General features: G+C 38.7%; 1 protein-coding gene across 1 annotated transcript in view; it reads right to left on the bottom strand.

Annotated features, from left to right (window-relative positions):
- The window catches only part of PDE10A (phosphodiesterase 10A), a 305951-nt gene that overhangs the window by 29200 nt on the left and 249210 nt on the right, over positions 1 to 27541 (bottom strand). The window contains 5 exon segments of the mRNA XM_036871540.1: positions 9915 to 10087; positions 19329 to 19484; positions 22909 to 23059; positions 24615 to 24698; positions 26936 to 27078. Of these exon segments, the coding sequence (XP_036727435.1) occupies positions 9915 to 10087; positions 19329 to 19484; positions 22909 to 23059; positions 24615 to 24698; positions 26936 to 27078 (707 nt within the window).

Genomic DNA, 27541 nt, shown 5'->3' with positions numbered 1-27541 from the left:
CACTTTCTACAAAAAGTAGCCTGTGGATATTTTGACTAGAATTGCAGTTTTGGAGGAATGTTTGTAGAGAATCGATAGCAATATTGAGTGTTGCAATTCATAATCATGATATATCTCTCCAGTCATTTAGTATTCTTTATTTCTCTCAGGAAATGTTATGTATTTTATCATTTGTTAAATTTATTTTTAAATGAGTTTATATCATTTGTTAAATTTATTTTTTAAGAGACTTTATATCATTTGTTAAATTTATTTCTTAAATGATATTGCAAATGGAATTGCTTTAATTTGAATTTCCAATTAATATTCATATATAAACTAAATTAATTTTTAAATGTATCCTGTGAACTTGCTAAAGTCACTTATTAATTCTAGGAGATTTTTTTGGAGATTCCTGAGGAATTTTTTAGTAGATGGAATGTGATTTAAAAATAAAGACAGATTTACTTTTTCCTTTCTAATTTTGTTTATTTATTTACTTATTTTCAGTATAATGCACTGGCTATGATCATATGGTATTTCTTTGTTCTATTACTGTGAATTATATTATTTAGCAAATGTTAAACCACTTTTCTATTCCTGAGATAAAATCCATTTGTTATATTGTCTTTTGAATACGTGACTGAATTTGTTATACTTTGTTATGAATTTTGGATCTATGTCCATGAGGAATATAGATTTTTTTTCATGGAAAGGCATTTTCTTTTAAATATAGCAGTGCATACGTGCCAATCAATATAGATGTTTAATTTACTGTTTTTGTAATGTGTTTGTCAGCTTTTGGTATCAGTATTATTCAGGCTTCATAAAATAAAGTGGTAAGTAGTAGTCTCATTTTCAGAAACATTTTGTGTAAGATTGATATTATTTCTTCCATAAATGTCTGATAGAATTCACAAGTGAAACCATGAGGTCCTGGAGAATTTCTGTTTAAGAATAGAATTTCTTTAATGGGATATTCAGATTTTCTGTTTCATCTTGGTTCATGTACAGTTAGTTGTAATTTTCAAGGAATTATTCCATTTTTAACTGTTTCAAATTAGCATAAAATTATTTATATTAATCTCTTACTGCCTCTTTTTGCCCACATTCTGTAACAATATCCTCTCTGTTACTGTTAGTATTGGTGATTGGTATTTTCTCCTTTTTCCTTACTTAGTCTTGCTGGGGTTTTATACATTTTAATCATCTTTTCAAGGCACCGACTATTGGCATCATTGGTTTTCTCTGTTGTTTGCTGCTCTCCATTTTATTGTTCTGCTCCTCTCTTGATTATTCATTTCAAGTTAGGGTTTAATTTACTCTTCTTTTTCTAGCTGCTTAAGGTGTCATCTTAAAACACTGACTAACACAGGCATTTAAAAATAAACTTCTAGCTAAATCCTACAAATTGTGATAGTTTGTTTTCCCTATCATTCAGTTTGAAATATTCTCTTATTTCCCTGGTTATTTCTTCTTTGATACATGAGTTATTTAGAGGTGTGTTGTTTAATTTCCACATATGTAGGGCTTTTCTACATAGGTTATTGTGATTTTTATTTCCATTACAATAAAAAATATTCTATGAATCCAATCTTTTGAAATTTATTGAGATTTATTTTAGGTACCAGCACACAGTCTATCTTATAAATATTCCATGTGCAGTTGAAAAGAATGTGTAGTCATTTTTTAGTGTTCAGTGTATATAAAATAGGTTATGTTGACAGTGTTGATTTTTCCTTTGCCTTAGATTTTTATGTACTTGTTCTATAAATTATTTAAAAGAAAAATGTAAAACTCTCTAACTATGGTTTTGTTTAGTTTCCTTTTCTGTTCTGTGAGACTTTCCTTCATGTGTTTTGCAGCTCTGTTAATTAGGTGCACACGTACATTTTGCAGTGTTATTTCTCTCTATGTGTTGACCCTTCTGTCATGGTGAATTATCCCTCTTACTGGCTCACAGTATTCTTCCTTCAAAACAACTTTGTTTGATACTACTACAGCCACGCAGCTTTTTAAAGGTGTCTGCATGGTATATCTTCTCCCATCATTTTACTTTTGACCTATCTGAGTCTTCCTATTTAGAGTGTATATTTCTTATATAACATATAATTAAGTCCTGTTATTTTATCAAGTCTGATAATTTTTGGCTTTCAATTGAGGTATTAATCCATTTACGTTTAATTGTTAGTTTGATTGGGTTCAAGTCTACTGTCTTCATATTTGCTTTCTGTTTGCTGCATTGTGGGCTAATAAAATGTACTTTCTATTATTCATTTTTCCTCTTTTTTTAAAAAAAGCTATACTTTTATTTTTTCATGGTTCCTATACATTACAATATACATACTTATAACACATACATAAATTTAATATTGTTCCACTTAGCACTTCACTCTCACCCTTCACAAACATAAGAACCTTACAACACTAAAATTCTATGTACCCCTCATTCTTTGTGCTATTGTTTTCATATATTTAATCTCTACATATGATACCTCACCTTAGTACAATTATTATTTTTGCTTTAATCACTCATTTATCTTATAAAAAAATTAGAATATATATATGACAATTCATACGTCATATTCTCTTTTGGGTCCTTTTCTAAGGATCCAAAGTAGCATCCTTAGAAACAAAACAAAAAGTAAGCAAATACCCAAAGTATTTGGAAATTAGGAAATTCTTTTAAATTAACCTCTACATCAATGAGGAAATGGAAACAGAAATGAAAATTATCTGAAAACTAAGAAAAAGAAGACTGCTTCATCAAAAACTTGCAGGGTACAGTCCAATTAGTAGTCAGATAATAATACATAAATATGTTTTGTTACATAATTTGAGAAATAAGATAAGGAACAACTAAAGTATAAAGAAGGCATAAAAATAAAAGTTAAAATTAATGAAAGAGCAAACACACAAGAAGGAAATGATAAATTTTTAAAAAGTAAATTTGTAAAAAAGGAATAATTAAAATGAAAGGGCAAATTTGATTAAGAAACAAAGGGAGAAATAAAAATATAAAATATTGAAAATTAGATAACTACAGATATAGTAAGATAAGTAAATTTTAAGTGTGAATAATTTGTGTAAATATTTTATATGAAAGTCTAAAGGAAAAATGATTTTCTAGCAAAATAAGTTGACCAAGAGGTGAAATAAAATGGAAAAGCCAAAACAACCTCAACAAAATAACCTCAAACCACAAAAGACATTAAAAAGTTTGTTAAAGATCTTCCATTAAAAAAATGTGCCGGACTGTAATGGTTTTACAAATAAATATTATTTAAGCTTCCTCAAATGGATACCTTTAGTTATTTAAATGCTTCTATATCAGAGAGAAATTTAATTTCATAACTATCATAATCTTAATAGCAAATTATGATAGCATACAGAAAAACAACTACATATCAATTAATGGATTCGATACAAACTTGCTAAAAAAAAAAAGAAAAATTGATTTCCTTAGCATATTAAAAAAGTAATTCCATGGGAAACTAGAGTACAAGGAACTCAGTGGTAGCACAAAATTAGGAAATTTAAAAATCTATTAATAAAATAAGAAATCAATAACACAGAAATTAGGAAAATCATATTATCACTGAAATCTGAATATGAATTTGATAAAATTCCTAATAAAAAGTAATATAAACAAGAAACGAAGAAAAAAACTCATACATGATGAAAATGATTTACCAAAAAATATCACATATCACATAAAAAATTAAAATCTAAAATCACTACAATTAAAATCAAACACATATTAGATATACTTGCTTTTTCACCATAATCCAATATTGTTTTGTAGGTTCTAATTATACAGTCAGATGAGAAAGCAAAATAGGTATCAATATCAGAAAAGTGGAACGAATGATATTTAACTGTAGATGATGTAAAAGTATGCCTAGAAAATCCAAGAGACGAATATTTTCAACTGACACAGAAAACATAATAAAATGGCTAGAAAACACATTTTTAGAATTTTAGTAATGATGGAATAAATTCTGAACAAAATTTAAAAACAACTCATTGAAGGCAATTGAGTACCTACAAGCAAGCAGAAACTGGAAGGGGTTCAAAACCTTTGGGCATAATCCACATTTATTAGCTTTTCTGCTAAGATTATGGCTCAGTTGGGGTATGAGACATTTAGAGCCCCCAAAAAGTCACAGTATGGTGGAAAGGTTAGCATCTGGGGCTGTCAGAGCACATGGAATTTGAGGAGAAAAATCCTAGAAAGGAGAGAGCCACAAAGGTGATAGTCCCCAAATATGCATTCATATTCCCCTCAAATCCTTGGCTGGACCCAAGGACCAAGGCCAAAACAGAAACAGAACCACAAAAAAAAAGCTTAAGGCACATATCCATAAATTTAGGATACTCCATGAGAAATTTAACTGGCCACTAGAATAAAAGTCAATTATCTTCAGAGAAGGATAACAGGATCCAGAAAGATAAAAGAGAATACATATTATCCACAATGTAGCATATAAATTAAAAAATTACTAGACATCTAAAGAAAAAGAAAAATGTGTTCCATGACTCAGAAAAAAAAAAAAATAGTCCACAAAAAAGACCCATAGAGGACTCAGTTGATGGAAATGAAGACAAGGATTGTTAAGTAACTGATAGATATACTAAAGAATCTCCAGGAAAATATATACTTGGATACAATGGGTGAAGAGACAGGAATTTTAAAAGAGGCATAGAAGCTATAAAAATGAACCCCAAATAAATCTCAGAACTGACAAATACAATATATAAAATAAATCACTGGATGGAATTGACAACAGATTGGAGAGAACATTAGAAAGGATCATTGAAATTAAAGGCAAATCATACCAAATTACCCAAACTGAGGCACAGGGAGGAAAAATGACTGAAAAAACAGTTCAGAGCCCTAATAACCTGTAAGACAGTATTAAGTGATCTATCATATGTGTAATTAGAGTTGCAGAAGAAAAATGATGGGTTGACAGAAAAAAATATTTGAAGAGAAATGGTTAAAACTTTACTAGGTTTTACTGTAATCAGCAGCCCAGAGACCCAGAAACCTCAGAGGAACTCAAGAAGGACAAATACAAGGAGGACACTGAGGCACATTATAAACAAAGTGCTGAAAAACCAAGGATACAGAGAACATCTTAAGAGCAGCCAGAATAAAAAGACATGCTACATATAGGAGAATAACAATAAGAATGACTGCTGACCTCTCATCAGGGAAAAAAGAAAAAGATGGAGGCCAGAAGACAACTGAATAACATCTTAAAAATGCTGAAAGAAACTCGGTCAACTTAAAATCCTAAATCCAGCAAAAATATCTTCGAAAAGTGAAGCCAAAATAAAGGCGATAAGCTAAGGCTGAAAGAATCTGCTGTCTGGACTGAGGTAAAATAATTACCAGACGGAAATCTGGATCTACACAAATGAATGCAAAGCACTGGAAATGGTATATATATGAGAAAATATGACAGATTATCTTTTTCTTTTAAAAAATTCTTTAATGATCAATTAACTATTTAATAAGTATTAGCAACCTGTGTGGTGTATACAACATATGTAGCAGTATAATATTTAACAACAATAGCATAAAAGACAAAACTGGGCATAACTGGATTCTGTCTTTTTAAGGTTGTTACATTGTACAGAAATGGAGTAATATTAATTCAAGGTGGACTGAAAAATGCAGATTCATGTAAACTCAAGAGCAACCACTTGAAAACATACAAGCGTAACAATAAAAGCCAATAGAAGATATAGAACACAACAACAAAGGAAACATTTCATTAACTCCAATGAAGACAGGAAAGGAAGGACAAAGAACAAAGGGTTAAAGAGAAAACAAACAAGATAATGAGACAAACATAAATATAATTACACTAAAAGCAAACGAACTGACAGTCCTAAAGGAAGCAGCGACTGAAAGTCTCAACTACTGCTGATTACAAGACACATTTAAAATATAAGGATGCAGATAGGGTAACAGTAAAGGATTGGACAAGAATATGACATGCCAATAAGTAAGCATAAGAAAGCTGGTGTGGCTATTAGACACAGAAAACTTTAAGGCAAGAAGTATTACCAGAATAAAAAGAGAATTTCATAGTGGCAAGAGGATAAATCATAGAGAAGACATAACAAATACACAAATGTAGAAGCACCTAATAACAAAGTTTCTAAACACATGAAGCAAAATTGAGAAATATATAAAAATTCATAACTTTTTTTATACTGGAAATTGTATTTCCATTAGAAACTGGAAAAAATACATTCACAAGTGATAAAATTTATAACATGACCAGTATAATTTAACTAAAAAAGTGATAGGATCTGTGTAAATAAACTATATAAAATGTTATTCAAGACTAAAAAGTCATGCCAAAGATGTCCCACAATAAGCCGATTGCAAAAGATGTCGTTTCACATATGTATATTTCCTTGCTCCTACAATGGCCAGTTTAAGATCCACATGTCCTGTGTGTTTGGAGGGAGAAAGGGCACGTGTTGCTTTGTAGCAGGTAAAATGGTCCAAATAAAAAACATATCCATAAAAAAAAAAAAAAAAAGTCATGCCAATGCTTTTGGATGAGAAGCCAATATACTCTCATTTACAAGTGAAGAAATAAATGCGATATAACCGCAATCAAAATCCCAATGTGGATATTTTTAATTGAAAACAAACACGATGAAATATTCTTTTTCTTTTTTAAGTATTCACTATGAAGGAAATGAAGGGTCATGATGTCTATAATCTACAAGGAAGTGGCACAGTCAAAAAATAAAGGCAAAAAATACGTTAAAATGTTAATAATTCTTGAATGTGGGTATGAGTATACATTTTAGTATAATTTCTACTTTTCTTAAGTTTGAAATTTTTCTTATAAAAATATAAAAATGCATTTACTAAGTAACAATTTCCATGAAATTTTCGGAAAGTAAATGAAAGATGAAGATTATTTTACCAGGTATGTATGATAAATTTCAACATAGTTATAATAATCAAAACAGTATGATCACAGTCAAGGATTAGATAATTAACAATTACATGGTTTAAGGAGTCCAAAGAAGTATTCGAGTTTATATGAAACTTCAATTCAATTCAGTGGAAGAAAATAGATTGTTAATTAAATGGTATTGATTCAACCCATCAGGAAGAAATAAAGTTATGTTCATAAAAAGTATAACTCCAGAAGCATTAATATGCAAAGAAAATTTTAACTACAATTAATATTACTTTGAGGATAGGGGAGGCCTTCATAAGCAAGACAGGAAACCAGATTTGATAAAAACAAATGAAAGATTTGGCTTCATGAAATTAAATTTCTTTGTATTTAAAATAAAATCTAAATAAAACTTTTGAAAAGCACCTAAGAAAATGTTTGTAACATATAACAGAGAAAATGTTAACATCCTTAGCAAAAATTTGGAATGCAAACTGATTTATAAAAAAAGTAAAGAATTCAACAAAAATTACACAAAAGTTGTGAACAAACAGAAGTAGGAACAAAGTCAACAAACATGAAAAGATCTTTAATGCAGGGAGTTGTCAGAAATGGCATACTTAAAGAGAAACAGTTTTCACCCTATGTGAGGAGAAGTGTGAATTTCTACAGTCCTTTTAGGAAATTTAACATGTATCTACATTTCTAGCACCATATGTGATGTGATATATATATTTAAAGGACAGTAGATGACTTTATAAGAGTTTATTGCAGAATTATTTATGGTGCAAAATTCTAGAAACATCTGATCAATAGGAGGAAGGTTTAATGAGCCTTTAGCTAGTCCTCCATACTACGTGATGTCACATAACTCTTAAAAATAGGCAAGCATCTGGTATACCGTCGGCCCTGCTCATCTGCGGGTCCTGCATCCGCAGATTCAACCGACCTCGGATCCTGTAGTGTGTTGCTTGAATCTGTACAGGCGGAACCTACGGATACGAGGGCCGAGGGCCGACAGAGGGATTTAGGGACTGAACATCCACTGATTTTGTTATGCGGGTGGTGTCCTGGAACACATCCCCTGTGGATACCGAGGAAGGCCTGTAATCACGTTTTTGTTTAAAGACGTATGTTTGTGCCTATAAACAGCTTAGAGTAAACAGAGGAGAATGCATGGTTCTGTTGGTTCTGCAGAACAGGACCCAGCGGACCCCCGGGTCTCTCAACCGCGCTGTGCAGATGGGAGAGTGACCCTATTCATCGTCCAGGGCCATTTTATACAAGGGACGTATTACCAGTATTCTGGTACCTGCAGGGGCTCCAGGAACGAACACCCACGGACGACTCTATTATTGTTTTCTTGTATATACCTGCACTCTTTGAATTCTTAAAACAAATATGCATCACTTTTAAAATTATTTAATCATCATAACTACGCAGTATACACCACTAACATGTATATATGCATTAAGCACCAAGTATAATATTACTTGCAATTAGATTTTTAAATTTTCTATTTTATAAGAATATTATTATTGTAATCATTTTGCTAAAATCATATGCAAGAAACTTGTTACTACTTACATGACTCTTATTTGTAACTTAAAAACAATGTATACACATAGTTTTCAGCAAGCCAAAGGATACTTTAACCCAGCGTCTATTTCTTCAGTCTTATAATTGCCATAAGAAAGAGAACTGTGGACAAACACCCATTTCTACAGACACATGAAGACTGTAAATCACACGCATCCCTTGGGCTGCAGGCGGAAGAGGGTGTGTTGTCCTGCATGACACTGACCCTTCTGCCAACCTGGGAGGGTGCTGGCAATGTGTCCAGACTGCCCTCTGTAAAATTAAGATGTATATTTTTTTCCTCAAAGAAGGTTCCCCGTAAAAACTCTGATGATCATATTCTTGAAGAGGTCAACTTTATTTATTATGTTTCTGTCTATAGTCATTTGTAGACCTAATGTTTTGTGTTTGGGGTACCTGAGCGAACTGCTTCTAAGAACTGAAAGCAGATTTCTCTAGAAAGAAATGTTATGATCAGTACCTTAATGGATCACAGAGGAGGTACACAAAGCACCTGAGCAAAAAAGAATAGATTCAAGTTCAGCAAGACTAGAATGAACCAATAAACAAGTGTTCCCAAATCTAAAGATAAAGATGGCATCACTTAAGATGGACTTAGTCAGACATGGAAACAGCAAAAGGAAAGTCCTACAAAGAAAAGCTGGTGGTAACCACCTACACACCGGCAAGGCCAAGAGGTGTTTTAGCCAGTGGACTGAAATCTAATGGACAGATGGGTGGACAGGTGCACAATGAAAACACCTGACACATTTCTGAATCCAGCGGGCAAGTCACGCCTTCTCAGAAAAAAAGGAATCAAACTACCTTAGCCTGATGTATTAGAACATTTAAGGAATCTCATTCTCTCTGTTCCGACCCCACGTTCAAACCAACTTTGGATTGCCACTTGGCTTCCTAAACGATTGTGACCACGCTGAATGCCAATATTCTGATGCTTATAACTAGAGTGTATGTTTGCAGATCAATAAAATGGAATTCAGGTTTTATATATCAATCACATTGGCTTGGTTAATAAGATCTGGATTCTGATGAATCCATTTTCATTTGTTTTTGAGTCTGTGAGGTCAATGACCAAACGTTGGACTGTGGTAAATTCAAAGAGAGGCCTCTTGGAAAACGACTTCCCTTTAAAAGTACCCATTCCTATGTGACCAGCTGAAATTCTAATTCATATTTTAGTTACCTTCACAATACATTATCAGCAATCTTGTCAAATAACGAAATACCCAAAGTAAATATAAAGCGCACATAAAACAAACAAACAAAAAAACACATAAATTCTTTTTACATTTCTTTTTTCAAATATAAATTTATGCCACATTACATTTTTGTTTTTAAATATAAATTTATTCCAAATAACACTTCCTGGGTTACTAAACTTTCAAAAATGATTTTTACCTATGTGATTGATTATTAAGGTTTAGCGATCCGGTCTGGTACATCTCTTCCAACTGTTTCCTGTTTCCAAAGTATAATGCAAGGTCTGTGGCAATGATGGCTTTGCGGATGATCTCAAGCACCTGTTCATATTCACTGGAGCTCAGGGTGGAGAAGATATTGTGCCCCTCCAACTAGGGAAAAAATACAAATAAACACCACCAATAACAAGCACAAGCTCCAATCTAATGACATTTTCAGTTACTTGAAACAACAGTCAGTCAATGGCATTTGGTCAGGACAGGTTTTGGGGGAACAAAAGAATAGTTTGAAATGACTAATGAAATTAACGTTTTGGTTTCTCTTCACAATACAACAATGAAGCTACCACTTAAATGAACTATTTAAACTACGTAACATTTCCCAACATAAAATCCCAGTGATTTAAATATACACCTAGTTTGGGGTTATTTCTAGTAAGGAATTAAAAGACTGGAATATGTAAAATATTTAAGTAAAAGACTTTTCCTTTTAAACTAATTAAGAACTTCGGTAATTTTCACATTATACTGGAAATCAATGGGCTTAAAAAGTCATCTATATCTTTGTTCACTTCCACAAGCCTAATGATTAATAAACCGTTTTCTCTGTATCATAGAAGAAAATGTCCCAGGACCTGAAAATAAAATTTAGGCATATTAAAAACTCTCCCTACAGGCAAGAATGATTTTACATAAAGCACAAATCCCTGAGGTGCAAAAACTGTAAGGCCATCCTGTCTTCTGTCCTCATGGGAGATGGACCCAGCAGATCATCACCCTAAACAAGACCAAACACTGGTCATTTGGATTCTGTTTTCTCATAATTATTCTTCTGTATATGAATCTTTTAAAAACTTTTTACAATAATTTCTTCCTCAGGATTTTAAGTTTTATTTGTAGTTGAGGTTAAAATGGGTCATTTTTGTTCAAACAAAAAAAGGTAGAGATTCAATTTGTGGGTTCATCAATTATTTTTTAATGATTGATTAGTCAACACAGTTGTACTATAAACTGATTTTTAATTGTTTCCGCTTGTCTTAAGCTACATATATTGACTGATAAATTACATGACAAACTTGAAATTATTAAAGTATATTTCTTTACAAAATCAGACATCTCACTAAGATATTGTCTGCTTCCTATTACTTTGAAATAAGGTTGTATGTGCCACATTTATTTTCGGTTATCAGAATCTTCCTGTATTATTTACTTTTAAGGTATTGTATTTATATTTAAATTATCCTAGTTCTAGTTGGTTCTTTTTCAGACAATGATAATAGCAAGGACATATTTGTAGAATGCTCTAAGGTTATAAAGCACTTTCAAACACATGATTGCACTTTCAAATTATAAAATTTAAATAAATCTTTGATATCTAATTGAAATGAAGTATTTGCTGAAGCATTAACAACATTTTTATTTGACTAAAGAAAAACTGCAGTACTTGTATAAACTGGTTATTTCAGTAATTTTTAGTAATGTAATCTCATTTGAAGCAGCCTTCATAAATACAATAGGGCCAAAGGGGTGGATACGATAAGGACAGGACTTCAGCTCAACACAAGGAAGAACCATCTAAATGTTCGGAGTTACCAGGTGAACTATGCATGGGATGCTGTTTGTGGAGACGTTCAAAACACAGGCTAGTTAGTAACTGATGGGGACCAGGGGCGGGGATTTAATCACTGGGAAGGTAATTAACTTCCAAGCCCCTTTCAACCTCAACTCTAAACTTGTACAAAGTTACAAGAAAGAAATCTTGACTCTGACTTGTGCTAAGAAACCTGCTTTGCTATGATCATAACTCAAGTAAAGCAGCTGGCCCGTGCTTCAGCACTTAATGCCTTGTGACCTGGACTCCCACCTCATAAACATGTTTCACATCGGATGTGTTTGGCTGGTACTCATGCACACATCTGCTCTTGGCAGGTCGTCTGAAGAGGAATCACGTGTGATATATATTTATATGATTTATTCTCTCTATCACCAACAAACTATTAAATTACAGCACGTAAAATATTCTCACGTACTGTTGGACTTTACGTTTTAACCTCTCTAAAACAGGGACTTTTTAGCCTGGGTTCTATAAATTCTCTTGGGGACCACAGAGCGATGAACTCATTACAACTGTATATAGTATGTTGAGTGTGTCATCCATAAACACGTTTTCATCAGATTCTCAAAAGTGTCCATGATCTAAGACAAAGTAAGACCCATTTTAAAGGATCTGTATATTCTGCTGGCTATTTCAGATTCATTATTTCTTTTTTTACTTTACTTTTCGATATTAAAGGGAAACTAGGTGGAAAAGCTCAGCAGTGAACCTTTATAATGAACAGCTGGACTACTTCCTTCACCATTTCACAAGAGTAAAAGGAATAAATGATAAACAAACAATAAATGGGCCCTTCCTTTCAAGAGAATATAGTATATATTTATCAACACTTTGCTCCTGCCAAAACAAAAGGGAGATACAGCAACCAAGAATAGCAGATAAACGGCTGAAAACGTTTTGAAAGCTCCAATTTCACATTAGTTAACAACCTAATAAAACCTCATAAAATAATAAGATGCTTTTATATACCAACTGATAAGTTTATTATAACTAATATTCCAGGTTATGTTGTTTAAAGTTTATACTAATTCAAGGCAGTTGATCCCATGTTGTATCAATCAAGCATAAAATAACAAGCATTTTATACCCAGAAATGTTTCTAAAGCCCCAAAATAGGGAAGGAGCATATAATTCTTATGTCTGTGAAAGGTTACGAGTGGGCTCTGTTTGTAAAGGCTCAGCTACTTAAGTAGCCGAGATTTGTGAGATATGTATGAGAGAATATAAACAACGCTGAAACGGTCCCGATGCTGAGAGACTTCTCGGGGACACACTTTAAGGTCTTTAAGGTGGATGGTCTTTAAGGTCCCTCCTAACTCTCAAACATGATGGGTCTGAGGATTCTCAGCATTCTGACTCACTGTTAGAGCACTGCTTTCTTGCCATAGCTGTATCTTTCCCACCACAAAATGAGGAATGTATGTCTCATTGAGCAGATATTCCGTCTGTAGTGTTTCACTTTGGGTAAGGATATTAGTAGCTTAGTGCCTACTATATCCAAGGTCCTAAACACCATAAGTTCATTTTTTTAAGGCGTTCACTGTTCAGTGGTACACAAAACATAGAGTGGCATGGTCCCCGCGAATGAGGTAAGTGAAGACCATGGGAGCACGTGGGACGCTCTTCTTGGTGGCGACGTGAATTCTGAAGGACCAGTCGGAGGAAAGGCAGGAGCAGCGTGGGACCCTGCGTGCTTGCTGGAAGCACAAACACTTCCGTACGGCTGAGGCAAACTTAATACAGAAATGGTAAGAACTAAAGTAAAAGTTCTTTCAAAAGGCCTGGATGCAGAACTGAAATATTATATGGAAAGTAATAAGGAGCCACTGAGGATTAAGGAGGTGGGTTTTAGAGCAGTCCCTCCGGCAACAGCGTGGGTTGAGGTGGGTCAGAACAGAGGCAGAAGGGCGGATGATCAATCTTTCCTCAGCACGCTTTTAAAATATTACCATTAATCATACGTAGTTCTCCCCAAAGCCCTACTGTGCTGAGCTCTACGAAAGAGATTCTCCTGGAAGGTCTTTGGAGCTCAGATTTCAGTATCTGCATGCCAGCCGGTCCAGACCTCACTCCCCAGCAACCCCGCCCCTACTGGGCTGTGAATCACTATCACAGGGGCAACAGGCAGAGGCTGAATCATTCTGGGGCTTCAAGATGAAGAAAGTCAATGACACAACTAATCGCTTCAAGCATTCACAACAATGATGCCTTTAAAAGATACGTAATACTTATTTTGACATTTAATTGTCCACTGCATCAAACCATATACTAGGAAACATGAGAGTACTGTAATTAAGAACACAAGTTTTGGAGTCAAACAACTCTGATTTCTAATATCCTCTGCCCCCTGTGTGACAATGAGCCAGTTACTTAACCTCTTTGATGCACATTACTCTTATTTGTAAAATGGAAATGAATAATAATACTTGTCTCATAGGATACCATAAAAATCAAATGTACTGATAACGTGCAAAATTCTTAAGTTTCTGGTATATAGGAAGTACCTAATAAATGATGAAATGATTACCATGATGATGGTGGTGATGATGATAAAACCTACCAGTAGAACTTCTGCAGTCAGAGTTGAAACAGGGAGAGAGAGAAGGAGAAACAAGCAAACAAACCGATACGCCCAGAATTGAGTTGGACCGCCAGAGAACACTTCTATCTATTTAGAATACATCTGTAGAAAAGGATAGATTTAGGCTAACCTCTGTAATAAACTAATACATTTTAGTCTAGAAGTAGGGACAGTGTTGAGTGTAAGTACAACAATTTTGCTATAATTGCAACAGACAACAGTAAATTCTACCCACTGCAGATGGATTTGGCTGTGTCACAGAAATGCTACTGCTATAAAAAGTAATGAAAATGTCATGGGATCCCAAAATGCTGGGATAAAGATAACTTTTTAAAAATGTAAACATATTTCAAAAGCACTAGATGATTTAAGATTAATGGAATGATGAGAAATTTTTCTTAATAATGAGAATAACCATTCCTAATTGGTCCATTTTCTACAATTTTGACTCCTGAGTACCTAACGTGGGGTATTCACAGAAGGCAAAAGACAGAAAAAGGGTAGCTTCAATATTCAAAGTAATCATTAACATCTTATTATGAAATATAATTTGACTATTAAAATGAACATTAATTACGAGTATTAAATAAAGGAATGTTCAATGAACATTAAAATGGATTTAATATTCTAACGCTAATGGTTCTATCACCATTGCTAAATAAAAACACAGGGGTAAGTTTTAGGTCGGAACACAAAGCTTACCCACTATCTTGTCACACTGTCCACAGAGAACAGTCTACTTACCTGAAGTGATTCCACGTACGCTCCACCACTGAGCCACCTACACGCTTTGTCCTAAGGAGACATATCTACTCAGTTCCCCCTAAATAGAACCTGGCAGTTACCAGTGGCCAAACGTTGCACACATTGTTTTGCCTTCTCTGACTTTTAGGTCCACATCCTTATCTTCACGTGACCACCACCACCCACGTCCACAGACCCAGCAGCAGGCCTGCAGGATGGAGATGAACGAGGGGCGGCGACTGTCCTCACTGGGCTTACAATTCAGAGGAGAGGGAGGCTAAACTCACAAACAGAAGTTCAATACCATGTGAGAACTCTAGAATACGTGTATGTTTAAGGGACTCGGGGGCCATGTGGAAAAGGCACACAACTGTGCCCCAGTTATGTGGAGACGTCATAAAATACTTTCCCTGGAGGAGGTACTGTCTGAGCTGAGCCTTAAAGATAAGGAGAAGCTGGCCACCAAAATAGAAAACGCTGGACAATGCAGAGTTAAGAAATGGTCTGGAACTGCAAAAATACGGTAGATACAGTAGTCCTGGAACAGGCAAAGGCCATTCATAAAAGACTTGTACATCAATTAAGAAACAAACTTTATTCTTGAGGCCAGAATGGACCCACTGGTGACTTTTAAAAAGGAGAATAACATGTTCAGACATATATTTGGAAGATAAATTTGAGAACCACAAGTTTGGGGAAATGGTGATCAATATGGGGGAAAAGGCAGTCAAACAGACAGTGTCTAATGAAGGCGGAATTTGGGATGTCACTCGGGAAAGGTCCTTGATGGACATGTAGGAGACTTTATGCTCAGAGGGGCCAGTTCAGCATCTACCACAGGCGCCAGATGGGAACTCCCTCTCCCCTGAATGCTCCTCACGACCTGTACACAGCCCCGGGCCCCAGTCACCGGGAAAACAGTCCTGAGGCCCAACGCTGAGACAAGGAGCAGCTCAGCAAAAGTTAAGAATCTGAACCTATCTTTCCTCTAGATGCTTTCACACTTCTCCTTACTTCATTCCTGACTTAATCTCCTCCCACTGCCCACTCGGGGCGGGGGGTGGGATGGGAACTGCCCACTGCATCTTTCTCACTGTGACGAAAGTGAAGGCAAGTGTGAACGAACATACACCCTTCCTGCCGTGCTGTACCGTGAATAGTCCTGTGCTAGTGTGTGAAGGACTGAGGTTAGCTCTTAAATATACTTCCCCTTTCTGTTTGCTGAGGTTGCTGTGGTCACACAGGGGGCCTCTTCGCCACGCTTCCCCCGTCGCCCAGATTATCGCATAAGTAATTGTGGCAACAACACTGAAAGTCAGCATTCGGGTTAACAAGACTGTGGTCTGTAGACACACACACAGAGCCACACACACAGCTTTGAGGAGGCCCCATGGGGAGCAATCTCTAACCATCACGGTGAATTTTTTACTCTCCTCTTTGGCCACGTTGCCAAAGGATGAATAGTTCTGGGACTGCGCTCCTCTGTGTGGCCGGAGCGCTGGAGACCGCCTGCGGAGATGAGGACGGCCGAAGGACAAGCCTTTCACTACCGTGCCCACCGGGCGGACAGACCTACCAGAGGGGTCTGTGTGATGTAACGACATACTGTTCTGCCTGATAATTCAGTGACTGGATGTTGAAATTAAATTTTACTCTCAGCCAAGGATATCACCTTAACTGGTCAAGTCTGGAGGTGTCCTGACAAAACTTCAAACTGGCAGGGCTTGGTGACTGGAGCTGGGGGCAGGGTGAGGGGGAAGGGCTCTAACAGGGTCACTGACCCGTGGGGTGAGTGAGGTGCCATCACGGGAGCTGTAAAGTAACTCAGCACGATTTTGGCCACACTGAATGCCAAACGCAGTTCAAGCGTCTGGAAACAGAACCTCACGGTACCCCAGGCTGACACACAGGCGTGAGAGCCATAGCCTGTTAGGATGGCTGGGACCCCAGGAGGCCGGCCAGGTGGAGCGGCAGGAAGACCAGCTTGAGGGCGGGGCTGTGGACACAGCAGGCATTTGTGCTTTTGTTACCTCTGTCCCCCGGGCCTGAAACGTGTGCTGGTAGCCGCGAGGCAGTGAATAAATATGTTCGCTATTGAAACGAATTTCAACAGGCAGTCAGATGGATCTGAGAAGCAAAACTCAGAGGAGTTATCATGAGCATGTACCATCAACAGATTCTAGAGATTTCCAGAAAATGAAGGAGCGCTCCGCCATTCTCCTGCCCATGAAGATGGGGCCATGAGTTTATGCCCCCTACGTTTCTCCCTGTCACAGCTCACACAGGAGGTGTTGGCCAAGCCAGGATACAGATTCAGATTTTAACTGGTGGGCTGGACCTGCGGCCATGACGGTTCTTCTAGCCGGCTTCCCACCCCAGTCGTCTGTTGAGAACCTCACCTCTCTAAAGACACAAGAACAAAGGTGCCCTTATGTTCCCCCCACCAGTGACTGAAATGCCTTCTCTACCACTCGGGCTCTAACCACCCTCCAACGACTCTGTGGATGCCGACAGCGTGCTTGAACTTCATTCACCGCCTGAGTTCCAGTGGCGACGCTCTGAGCACTCTAGGAACGCCGCATCATGTAACACGGAACCCCCCCCCCCCCCCCCCGTGGCTGGGGGTTTGCTGAAAAAGAGACAAACCGCTCTGAGCCACCTCCACTGTCAACGGCGGCAAACGGAGCAAGTCTTCCTGCCGGAAGTCTTCCTTGGCTGGGTCAGACCCTCTCCATCCCTTCTGCTTTGTATCACTGCTGTATCACACAGTTTATGTCTTATTCCATCCAGCAGCAATGTACTTTGCAATCCTGGCCTTTGTAAAAACGAATTCTCTTATATTTAAAATAGGTTTTCTGAGGGAACTTTATGAAGGCTATTAAAATTCATTTGCAGATTAAATTGCCAGAAATGCTGTCATAGTCATATGTATGAATTCATTTAGGACATAGGATGCACATGGGACCCAGGGAGTCCTAATTATTTCTAAATGAAGGCGTCCTGATGTCATTTCTGGCATATACCCTTCTTCCTGGGCAAATAAATAGCCTAAGGGGAAAGTAGATATAAGCTCTCATTAAGTTTTATAAATGTCTATTTACAAAAAGCATGTTTTAATGCATGTGTGTGCTAATATATATGTGTGTGTGTATATATACACCTATTATATACACACATATATAGGTACACACATATCTATATCATGCACACATATACAAGCACACACACATATACATATATCCACACACGTCTTTTATCCTGCTTAAATTTCTAGGTATGTATGTATGTATCTATCTATCTATCCAGCCAAACATACATAACATACATCATTAAAAAAATAAAGTATTGGTGCCAAGGGAACATCGGGAATGGTGACTACCTATTGCTTTCAGGGATAGAACCAGCCCGGGAGCAAGGGGGACATTCAGCCACCTGCCGGATGTGACTCCGTATCTGACAGACCTTTCACTCTACCCCGCAGGTCATCAGAAGAGCACCTGCACTTCAGTAAGCTCACCATTTACCTTCTCAGTCCTGAGGAAAGGGGGCCTGACCACGTAAATGTTGCTGGGTTTTGAAAAGATCTGAGTGTGCGGTACTACCAATCACTGAGAGAGCTGCGACAATGAAGAGGCACTAGGAGAAGCTACGGAGAGGAAGACAGCCCTGGGTGGTCAGGGGAGGCCTGAGCTACACAAGAGAGGAAAACTGCACCAAGTGGCAAACACCCTTCTGCTTCGCAAGACGCCCACAGCCAGGCGCTGCTGAGGTCCTGCCGGGGCTTGGCGTCACAACCTTGAAAATTCCAAATCCTTCCCGTAGACTCGTAATCAGGAGATCTAATGAGATTTCTCTTCCTATTTTGAGGTGCTGACAGTGAGAGGAAGAAATGGGGTCCCCTATTCTTAAGTCAAACACGGATCATATTTTAAAAATTGTCTGTGAGAGGAGTCAAAGCATTACGAGGCAATAGTTACGTAGTTAAGACGCCTTTGCGAAAAAGGTTTGAAGTGAAGAAGGAGCGTACGTATCTCCCAGGGAAGGGAGACCTGTCAGCTTCCAGATCAGTCACTAAGGACATCTTAAAAGCAAGAAAATTCAATTTAAAAACACACAAAAGAAAAAATAAAAGAACTTCAATGCACTTAAAATCTTGTTTGCCTAACGTTCAAGATTCGCTGTTCAACACATTCTGGTTCAAGAATATGATGATCCACATAGATTAACTTAACTATGTGAAACAAACTTTGCCTTAGGGTAAAACGTACTTAAAAATCAAATGTGATTGCAAAATATATATAAATTTTTTAAAAAAGGTTTTACGATAAAATGTAGCTGCTGTTTCTAAAGAAAGCCGGAAGAATATCCCTCTTTTACGTATAAACCGTGGGTGTCTCTGACAAGACGACATACACACGGGGCAGCGGGCAGGCACGTGGCCCTGGGCGCCTCACCTGAAGGATGGAAACTGTCTGGGAGAAGTGGTGCTGTTCCATGGTCGACGTGGAATATAGCGCTGCGAGGGGGTGGTCGAATTTCTGTAGGTAGGTGTTACTGAAGCCCCTGTGGTCCAGGTCATGGCACAGGCACGCAATTAGCAGTCCCTTGCGCTTAAGGAGAAACCACAGTGCACAGATGTTCAAAACAAAGAAATGGGACATGAGGAAAGTTATGGTTAGTATTCTTATCACACTGACTTCTGTCACTGATGCAGCCAACATGCTCATGAACGCCTGAAGTAACAGATAATCTAACTTCTTTTTTAACCAGTTTCTTTGTCTTTCTGCTTATGAACTTAACAGTCAAATTATTCTTGCGTTTTCCTGATCGACTCTGGTAAAAAGTGTAGGTGGTATCAAATTAAAGCAAATGTTCCAAAGAATCACAGATAAAGCAAGTCTGCAAAAGGAGAGGACAGTATCAGTTCTTCACTCAAAAATCTATTCAGTGTTAAATTCTAACGATGTTATTACGGCTATCATAAATGAGGAATATAGCAAGTAAATCATAAAGCATGTGAAAAATGGCAAATTGTATAGAAAAAGATAAAAGGAAGAGCAGGCTGAAGGGGACAGGTGAGAGGCGGGTGGCTGTGATGTACAGCAGTTCGGATGGGCCTCAGACAGGCAGAGGTGAGCGCAGAGGTGAGCGCAGAGGCACAGGTGAAGGGGAGGAGCAGGCGGCTCCCAGGGGCGGGGGCGGGGCTTCAGCCAGCGCACATCCTGGCAGGGGTGCCTGCCCGCGAGTCACAGGACCAGAGTCACAGGACCAGGACTGACCACTGCGGGGGCTGCGGGGAGAGGAGGGCAGACGGGCAGGGCAGGGCAGGGGAGGGTAAAGGTCTTGTATCATTTGTGATCCAGGGACCGATGGCGGGGGTTTTGGCAGCGCAGTGACATCGTCTAGCTGACGTTCTTTAAAGATCCCCGCGCTGGCCACTGTATTGAGAACAGACTTGAGGAGGGTGGGAGAGACCTGGGGGAGGCTTTCGTCGGGACTCAGGCAAAACACAACAGAAACTTAGACCAGGACGCTAGCAACGCAGGCTTAGGAGACATGACTAAAGTCTGGAAGATTCTGCAGGCAGAGTGAACAGAGCTTTCTGGCAGGCCGGGCATGAGAAGAGAGGAGGGCAGGGCGGAGAGCGGGGGAGGGCCAGGCCATCAGCCTTGGACGCTGGTGGACGGGCTCGTCACTGAGAAGGGAAAGTTGAAGGGGGAGCGGGCTGGAGGAGCGCTCGGGAGCCGAGGGTGCTGGGGGTCCTGGGAGCCGCGTGAGAACAGCGACGCAAAGAGGAAAGCTGAGCCCTGACCCTCGGACCCGCACGGCCCCTGGACCAGAGCATTTTCCGGGGTGTGATGGAGCTGGTTTCAGAGAAAGGGGGAGGGGAGGGATTGCAGGCGGCCAGCACAGCGACTCCACCAGGGGCCGGCGGCAGAGAAGAGCCTAGAAACCCGGAGGGAGCCGAGCGGAGAGGCAGAGGGTGCGGTGAGGTGGAGGTCACAGCCTGCGACCTGCACCGAATGCAGAGCCTGCGGAGGACCCAGCGCGGAGGGAGCGAGTTAACGGGGGGGGGGGGGGGTTCTGTTGGGAAGAACCGCGAGGGCAGGGACCTCTGAGACCAGGGCAACTGGCAGGGCGGCGCCGGACAGGAGCCCGGGCAGCATCGGAGGAGGGCGCGGAGCCACCTGCCGCGGGGCCGGCGCCTGCAGAAAGCCCCGCACATGCACTGCGCCTGCGCCCTGCTGCGGCCTTACTCTCGCCGGGCCGCGCTGGTTTCTCCTGCCACCTGATGGGCAGGGAGGTCGCCCCGGGCACCCGCCCCCCTAAACTATGCGGTAGGCTGGGGACCAACCCTAAGTGTTCGGAGGTCTTAAGACGCTGAACTCTGTATGTTCTGGGGGTCGTTTTGTTTGGGGGCTGTTCCCATATTTTATGCTGCACCGTCAGCCATAATGAATCTGGTAAGAAATGTCAAGGTTGTAAAATCTGGCACAATAGATAAAAGCTTTCTAATTCCTTTTAACCTATTTTATTTGTATTGATGTCCAATGGTTTTGTAAAGCGTATGCCAGAATCAAGCATCTGAAAATAACTTACAAAGTAAAGAACTACCTTTGTTAACTTTTCCTTTAAAAACATCAAATGATCATTTCTAAAGCTCTACTAGAGATTACATATGCATCTTATAAAATATATTTTAAATACTTATGTATGTTATTTTGGGATTATTTTTAGCCAAAAGACCTGAAGTTTCTGGAGAAACAGAATGATATAATTCTAGAAACTTAAATGAAAGTCAATATGTAGTAACAAAACTTATCTCACTTGTCTTAAAAATTTTCCATTTTTGAATATAAATTTTAATATAATCCAAAAGAATAATTTCTATAATTCTCAAGCTTACAGGCTAACCTTTGGCAGAAAAGATAATAAAATTGCTTTCTTAAAAGGAAGTGAATGGAGAAATACTGAAATTTTCAAAAATATGGGGTTCCATGAGATGGAAAATTGTTTAGAAAAATTTATATTAAAAAAGAAAAAATTTCATCGTGTGTGTGTGTGTGTGATAAATAATAAATTATTTATTAGGCTAAGTCCCATCTAAAGATTATTAATAAAAAAGGAACGTTTTGACTCTTTCTTTACAATAGCTTTTTTTTTTCTAAAATGCATCTTTCAAGTTTCCCACCCAAATTGTGAATTTGGTCTGACAGGATGGAAAGGACAGGACTGGACCTCAGGGTTCTAGTGTTGGTGGACGTGACCTTGGGAGAAGCACAATTTCTTTATCACGGAGATGGCAGCTCCCTTTCTTCACGTGTCCTGAAGCAGGAGGAGAGAAGGGTGGATTCGAGTTAGGGCTTTCATAGGGCTGCTGGGGCCTTGTGGAGAGAGGGCAGCAAGGCCATCAGGAAGGTCCCGCCTGGGAGGAGCACAGCTGGGGCGAAGGCGCCCCATTACCAAATGCGGGCCGGGCATTCAAGGAAGGGGCTCGACAGCGGTGCATGAATGGACTAGGCACCCCCAAATCTTCTCTGAGCGTGTCACCAACTCCAAGTCCGTTAAGTCCGGTGCATCAGTGGAACATCGCCGAGCCCCTGTTCCCTTATGCTAGAGAAGGTCAAATAAGCATTTATGTTTTAATTGTGTTTAATGCTCTGGGTTCTCAGATGGGTAGGATATGTCTCCATTATCCAGGGCATAAGGGCAAAGAGAACAATTCACTTTGTTTACATCCTTTCAGAAGAATTCAGCTTTAATGGGGAAGAAGGACTACAAAAATGAGTGTTTCCTTGAGGGATATTTTGATGAAGTTGGAATTTCTGTATCTACCTTCCTTATACAAAATAATAGGGAAAATGCTTGGGTACAACAATTTACAAAGTGCGCTTCTGTGAATTTACGGAACCAAAATTTGTCCCGGAATGACGTAGAGTCGCCTAACTATATCATAGATGTACTCCAGATGTAGAGTACTTCAACCCACTCAGGTTATTGGAGGCGGGAGAAAGACAGCGTGTGCACACCCACCTCGAGTTCGGTGAAGAGCCCGTGGTTGTTCTGGAGTATGGCGTACATGCAGTGTGCCACCGTGACCGCGTGCTTCCAGTTGTGGTAAGGGACCCGGCGATAGTTCTTCTTCACAGACATGATAAAACGACACAACTTTTCAAGCTCAAAGCTGTGTGGAAAAGAAATCGTCATGAGAGAAACTGGTAAAGAACCAGGACGTTCCAGGAGACAACTAGATGTGCGCGTCTGTCCCGCGCGCGCTTGCACGGGTGAACACTTCCGCGGGGACTGGATGTGAGAGCACGGCGGCCTCACTCACCACCTCCCCACTGCTTCTCCAGCCAGGTGACAGAGGAAGACTCTTTGGCGGCTTGTGCTCTGCCACGGTAACGGGCCCACCGGGGAGCAAATCCCAGAATCAGCTTGCCGTTACCCATCATGAATGCCCGCCACCTCTTCCTTAGCTTTCAAGCAACTCCTGCGTCCCACAGTGCTCAGCAGACAACAGCATATCATCATCCTGTTCAAGGGTATTTTTAGCTAAGTTTTTCCAGAAAGCACATTCAGATTCACAAACTGCAAACATGCATGCTATAAGAATTTCCCAGGTGAGTGATTATCCTTTCAAGAGGAATCCAAATTACCATGGGACATTCAAATTATTAAGCGGTGGTAGCACATGGCTATATCCAAATCTTGACGCTGTCCATGAAAGAATATGACGTACTTTATCATACAATATGGTTATAAATTTTTACATGTATCATGTGTTTACACGTATTTAAAGCCCCACCAACTCTCTCAGTGGATTTAAGGCAGCTTAAGACAAAGGCATATCAGTACGAAACAGGGCTCCCCGAAATACCAAAGAGATGAGAGTCCATAAAACCTCTAAATACATATAACCTTTATCTTTCTCCACTGAAAATTTTCAAATGTCCCTGAAGTGTGAGGTATGTGATTTTAAGAGTTTCAACTGGTCAAACTCTCATTTGCTATCTAAGAAATAAGTGGCATTAGTTACCCTGTGTGCATCCTTTTGAGACAATAATTTATATAAGTCGCTGATGGAAATAAGAGAAAACACAGAATTCAACAGGAAACAAGCAACAATTTAGTTCTAGAGAAACTAAGAGCCTCTATAAGCCACTTAATGACTAAATTAGTAAAAAAAAGAGAAAAAGAAAATCATTCCTTGCATTTTAAGTATGTGTTTAAGCTGTTAAAAAAAACCCACCAGATACAAAGTCATGAAAGGCCTCTAGGACAGGCCACAAGGAGAGGAGAGAGATTTGCAAGGACAGGGCAACATAACTTCATTACTAACAGAGGACTAGACTTTGAATTAGGAGACCTGTTTCTTTCGCACTTGTTTTAACTGATATATCGAAGGTAAAGGTGAAAGTCGATGTTAAATGTGTATGTACATTCCAAAACACACCTAAAAACAGTATGCAATTATGTTGAGAAGTAACCCCTATCTCTTTTAGCTCCACCTATATTCTTCTGATCACCTGGTTAGACCTGGTCGTTAACCAAGGGGCAGCCTCTGAAGGAATCTAAAAAGGCTGCACATTTGTCCAATAATCTCAGCCTTTTTTAATTTAAATATCTAGAAAAACAATTTCTATATGGCATAGTTAAGGTAATTATCAACCAAGAAAGTGGCGAGGCACTTAGGTAGGGGAGGAGGGTTTTAAAGCAAGTGTGTAGGTCACACCTACCAGGCTGTCCCACAGGACCGGTGGACCATGTAGACGAAAATTCCAGGCCACATGTTTTCAAAGGGACCAATGTCAAAGTGGAACCTGAAATAAACAGAAAGCACAGGTCATGAGTAAATGTAATTAATTAGGATAAACATAATAACAAGTAAAGGGAGTAATTTAACTTTTTGCCTATCAAGAGACTAAAAAAATACTGGGAGTTCGGCCCCCTCTTCCTGCCTTTCTCAGTCACATCTCTGTGGTATTCAAAGGTTTCCAGGAGGAAATTCCACACATTCCCTCAGGAACTTAGTCCAAGATTTAAGCCATTGCTTAATTCTTTATTAAGTAATCTGTAAAAAAGGAATGTTGTGTTTGTTATCAGAGCAATGACAAAGTGCAAAATAATTATATTATGAGCCCTACACATACACTACACAACTCATAGATACGGGGGAGGATCTCATCTGAAATTTTCTGAGATGAAAATTAGTCTATTTCCTATTTTAATCCAGAGAAAAGTTTCATAAATATTAACATCCAAAGTTATTACCTATTTTTCATGTGCTAATTTGGTTACAAACATTTAACCCAAATAAGCAGAACGGGAAAGTATTAAAAGAGACCATTTTCCTCTCGTTACAGCACTTCTGACACCAAATGTGTGAGTTTTCCACACCAAGCAATTCTCCGGTTCTCCGCAGACGCCAGCTGATTTCCTGCAATTCAGTTCAATTCTGTCACTACCTGGAGTTGATGCAGACCCCCAGAGGTTAGGGGCGCAGGCCCACAGGCTGCCCCCACTTGAAATGTCAATCACAAGCCCAGGCCACCCACACTTCTAATCCATCGGCTGTTCCCACAACCCGTCCTCAGGTCAGATGATGCACTAGGACAGCTCCAGAACTCAGGGAGACACTTGGTTTACTACTACCGATTTATTATGAGGGATACACGCAGGAAGAGCCAAGCGAAAGAGATGCACAGGGTAAGGTAGGGGCGAGGGTTGTGGAGCTCCCATGCCTCTCTGGGGGCACCCCCTTTATAGCACCTGATGCCTTCACCAACCTGGAAGCTCGCCGAACCCCTTGGTTAGGGTTTTTTGGAGGTTCCAGTACATGGGTACTGTTGACTAAATCACAGATCACTGGTGATTAGCTTAATCCCCAGTTCTCCCTGGAAAGGAGTCCAAGAGTAAGGCTGACTTCCAACCCTCTAATCATATGCTGGTTTCTCTGGCAACTGGCCCTCATCCTCCTAGAGCCACTCAGAAACTCAGGGTGGCTGAAAGAGGTTTAATATGAGTAACAAAAGATGCCTCTCTCACCCAGATCACTCAGGGAATTACAAGAGTAAAAGGAGCTCTGTGCCAAGAACTAGCTACAAAGACTATAGTCATATATTTCTTATTATATCACAATATATACTATATATATATATACATATATATATATACACACGCACACACACTATATAATACATATACTGTTAAAAGATAAACTGAGGCATATTAAAAATCTTAAGAGTTTATTTGAGCAAAAACCCATTTGAATAGGGCAGCACCAATTTAAAGCAGTTAGGAGTGCTTTGGTGACAGGAGCCATGGAAACACATCTAAAGAGAAGATGCAAAGAAAAGAAATTATTTGATTGGCTACAGCTTAAAGCCTAGTTAGCTGTTCAGAACTGGCTGTCCTTAGCATTTCCATCTCGTTACCTTGAGGCATTTACAGGTTTCGATTTACAGGTTTGTTTACTAGGCCACCAGGGCATTAAAGTCACATCAGTCTAACGGCCTCCTTGTTTAATTAATTTAAGAATACTATATTTCCAAGTATAAACAAATACCAGCTCTGGATCACTTCTGAAGATTTTTTATGTAGTTATATAGTGTTGGCTTGCACTTCTAATGGGCAGGTCCTACCACCAGTAACAAATACATTAGCATAGGATTAGAAACAAAGTGTGAAAGTTGAACTACGTATTACTAAATTCTCAGATTTAATTTGTAAATTTAAAATTATATGGAAATGAAAACTTTCAGCTATCTGATATTAAATGTCACTTTGAATATTAAATATTACATAGCGTGAAGTGTGCAAAAGACTAAAGAGAAAAGCTGACATTTAGGTTAAATCATTTCAAAATGGTGTTCAGACTTTTTTTTTTTTTAAAGATAAAGAGATCTGGCCTTTCCTTCCTTCCAGGGGGAAAATGGCAGCACAAGAAACCACACATGTAATATGATATTTATGATTCGAATTCTAGAACCCATTTCACTTTAAATTCAATCAAATTAAAAATCTGTTCCTGAAGAAACTGACAAGACAAAACTCTCACAATTCAATTTCTTTGCAAAGACGGGTGGGAAGGTTGAAATGCATGAGGCCTTGCCATTCCTCTGCAGTACAAATGCTATGATAGGACAGCTTCTCCATGGTGACCCGGTAAATGCACTCCGAATGACGAATTCTATGATACATCTGGAAAGCAAATCCAACAGAGAAAAAAATAAAGAATGTTTAAAGTAGTTTTGTCATTAAAGTTCAGAATTTGGTATAAAAAAAGCAGAACTATAATTGGATTCACTATTACTTTCCATTAACTACTATTGCTATATATATATTTCCATATACACTGAAGATATCCATGACGCATGTGACTTTGAAGATACAAATAGTTTTTAAAAAAATTATATCTCCTTTTTAAAAGACTTATGAAATTCCGTAACAAATGTCTTTTTGCCGGACATTATCTCTGGGTAGAGAGATTACCTGGTACCTTATTCTCAGACTCCCAGCCTCCAGAATGTGAGAAATAAATGTCTGCTGTTTATAAGCTACCTGGTCCGTGTATTTTGTTATAGCAGCACAAATGGACCGAGACAGAGACTAAATGAGACAAGAGTTAAGATATTTTTTTCTATGTCTCCTTTTAAAAATATTT

Source organism: Balaenoptera musculus, chromosome 12 (assembly GCF_009873245.2).
Source record: "Balaenoptera musculus isolate JJ_BM4_2016_0621 chromosome 12, mBalMus1.pri.v3, whole genome shotgun sequence".
NCBI lineage: Eukaryota > Metazoa > Chordata > Mammalia > Artiodactyla > Balaenopteridae > Balaenoptera > Balaenoptera musculus.
This window is presented reverse-complemented; position numbering and strand designations above follow the sequence as displayed.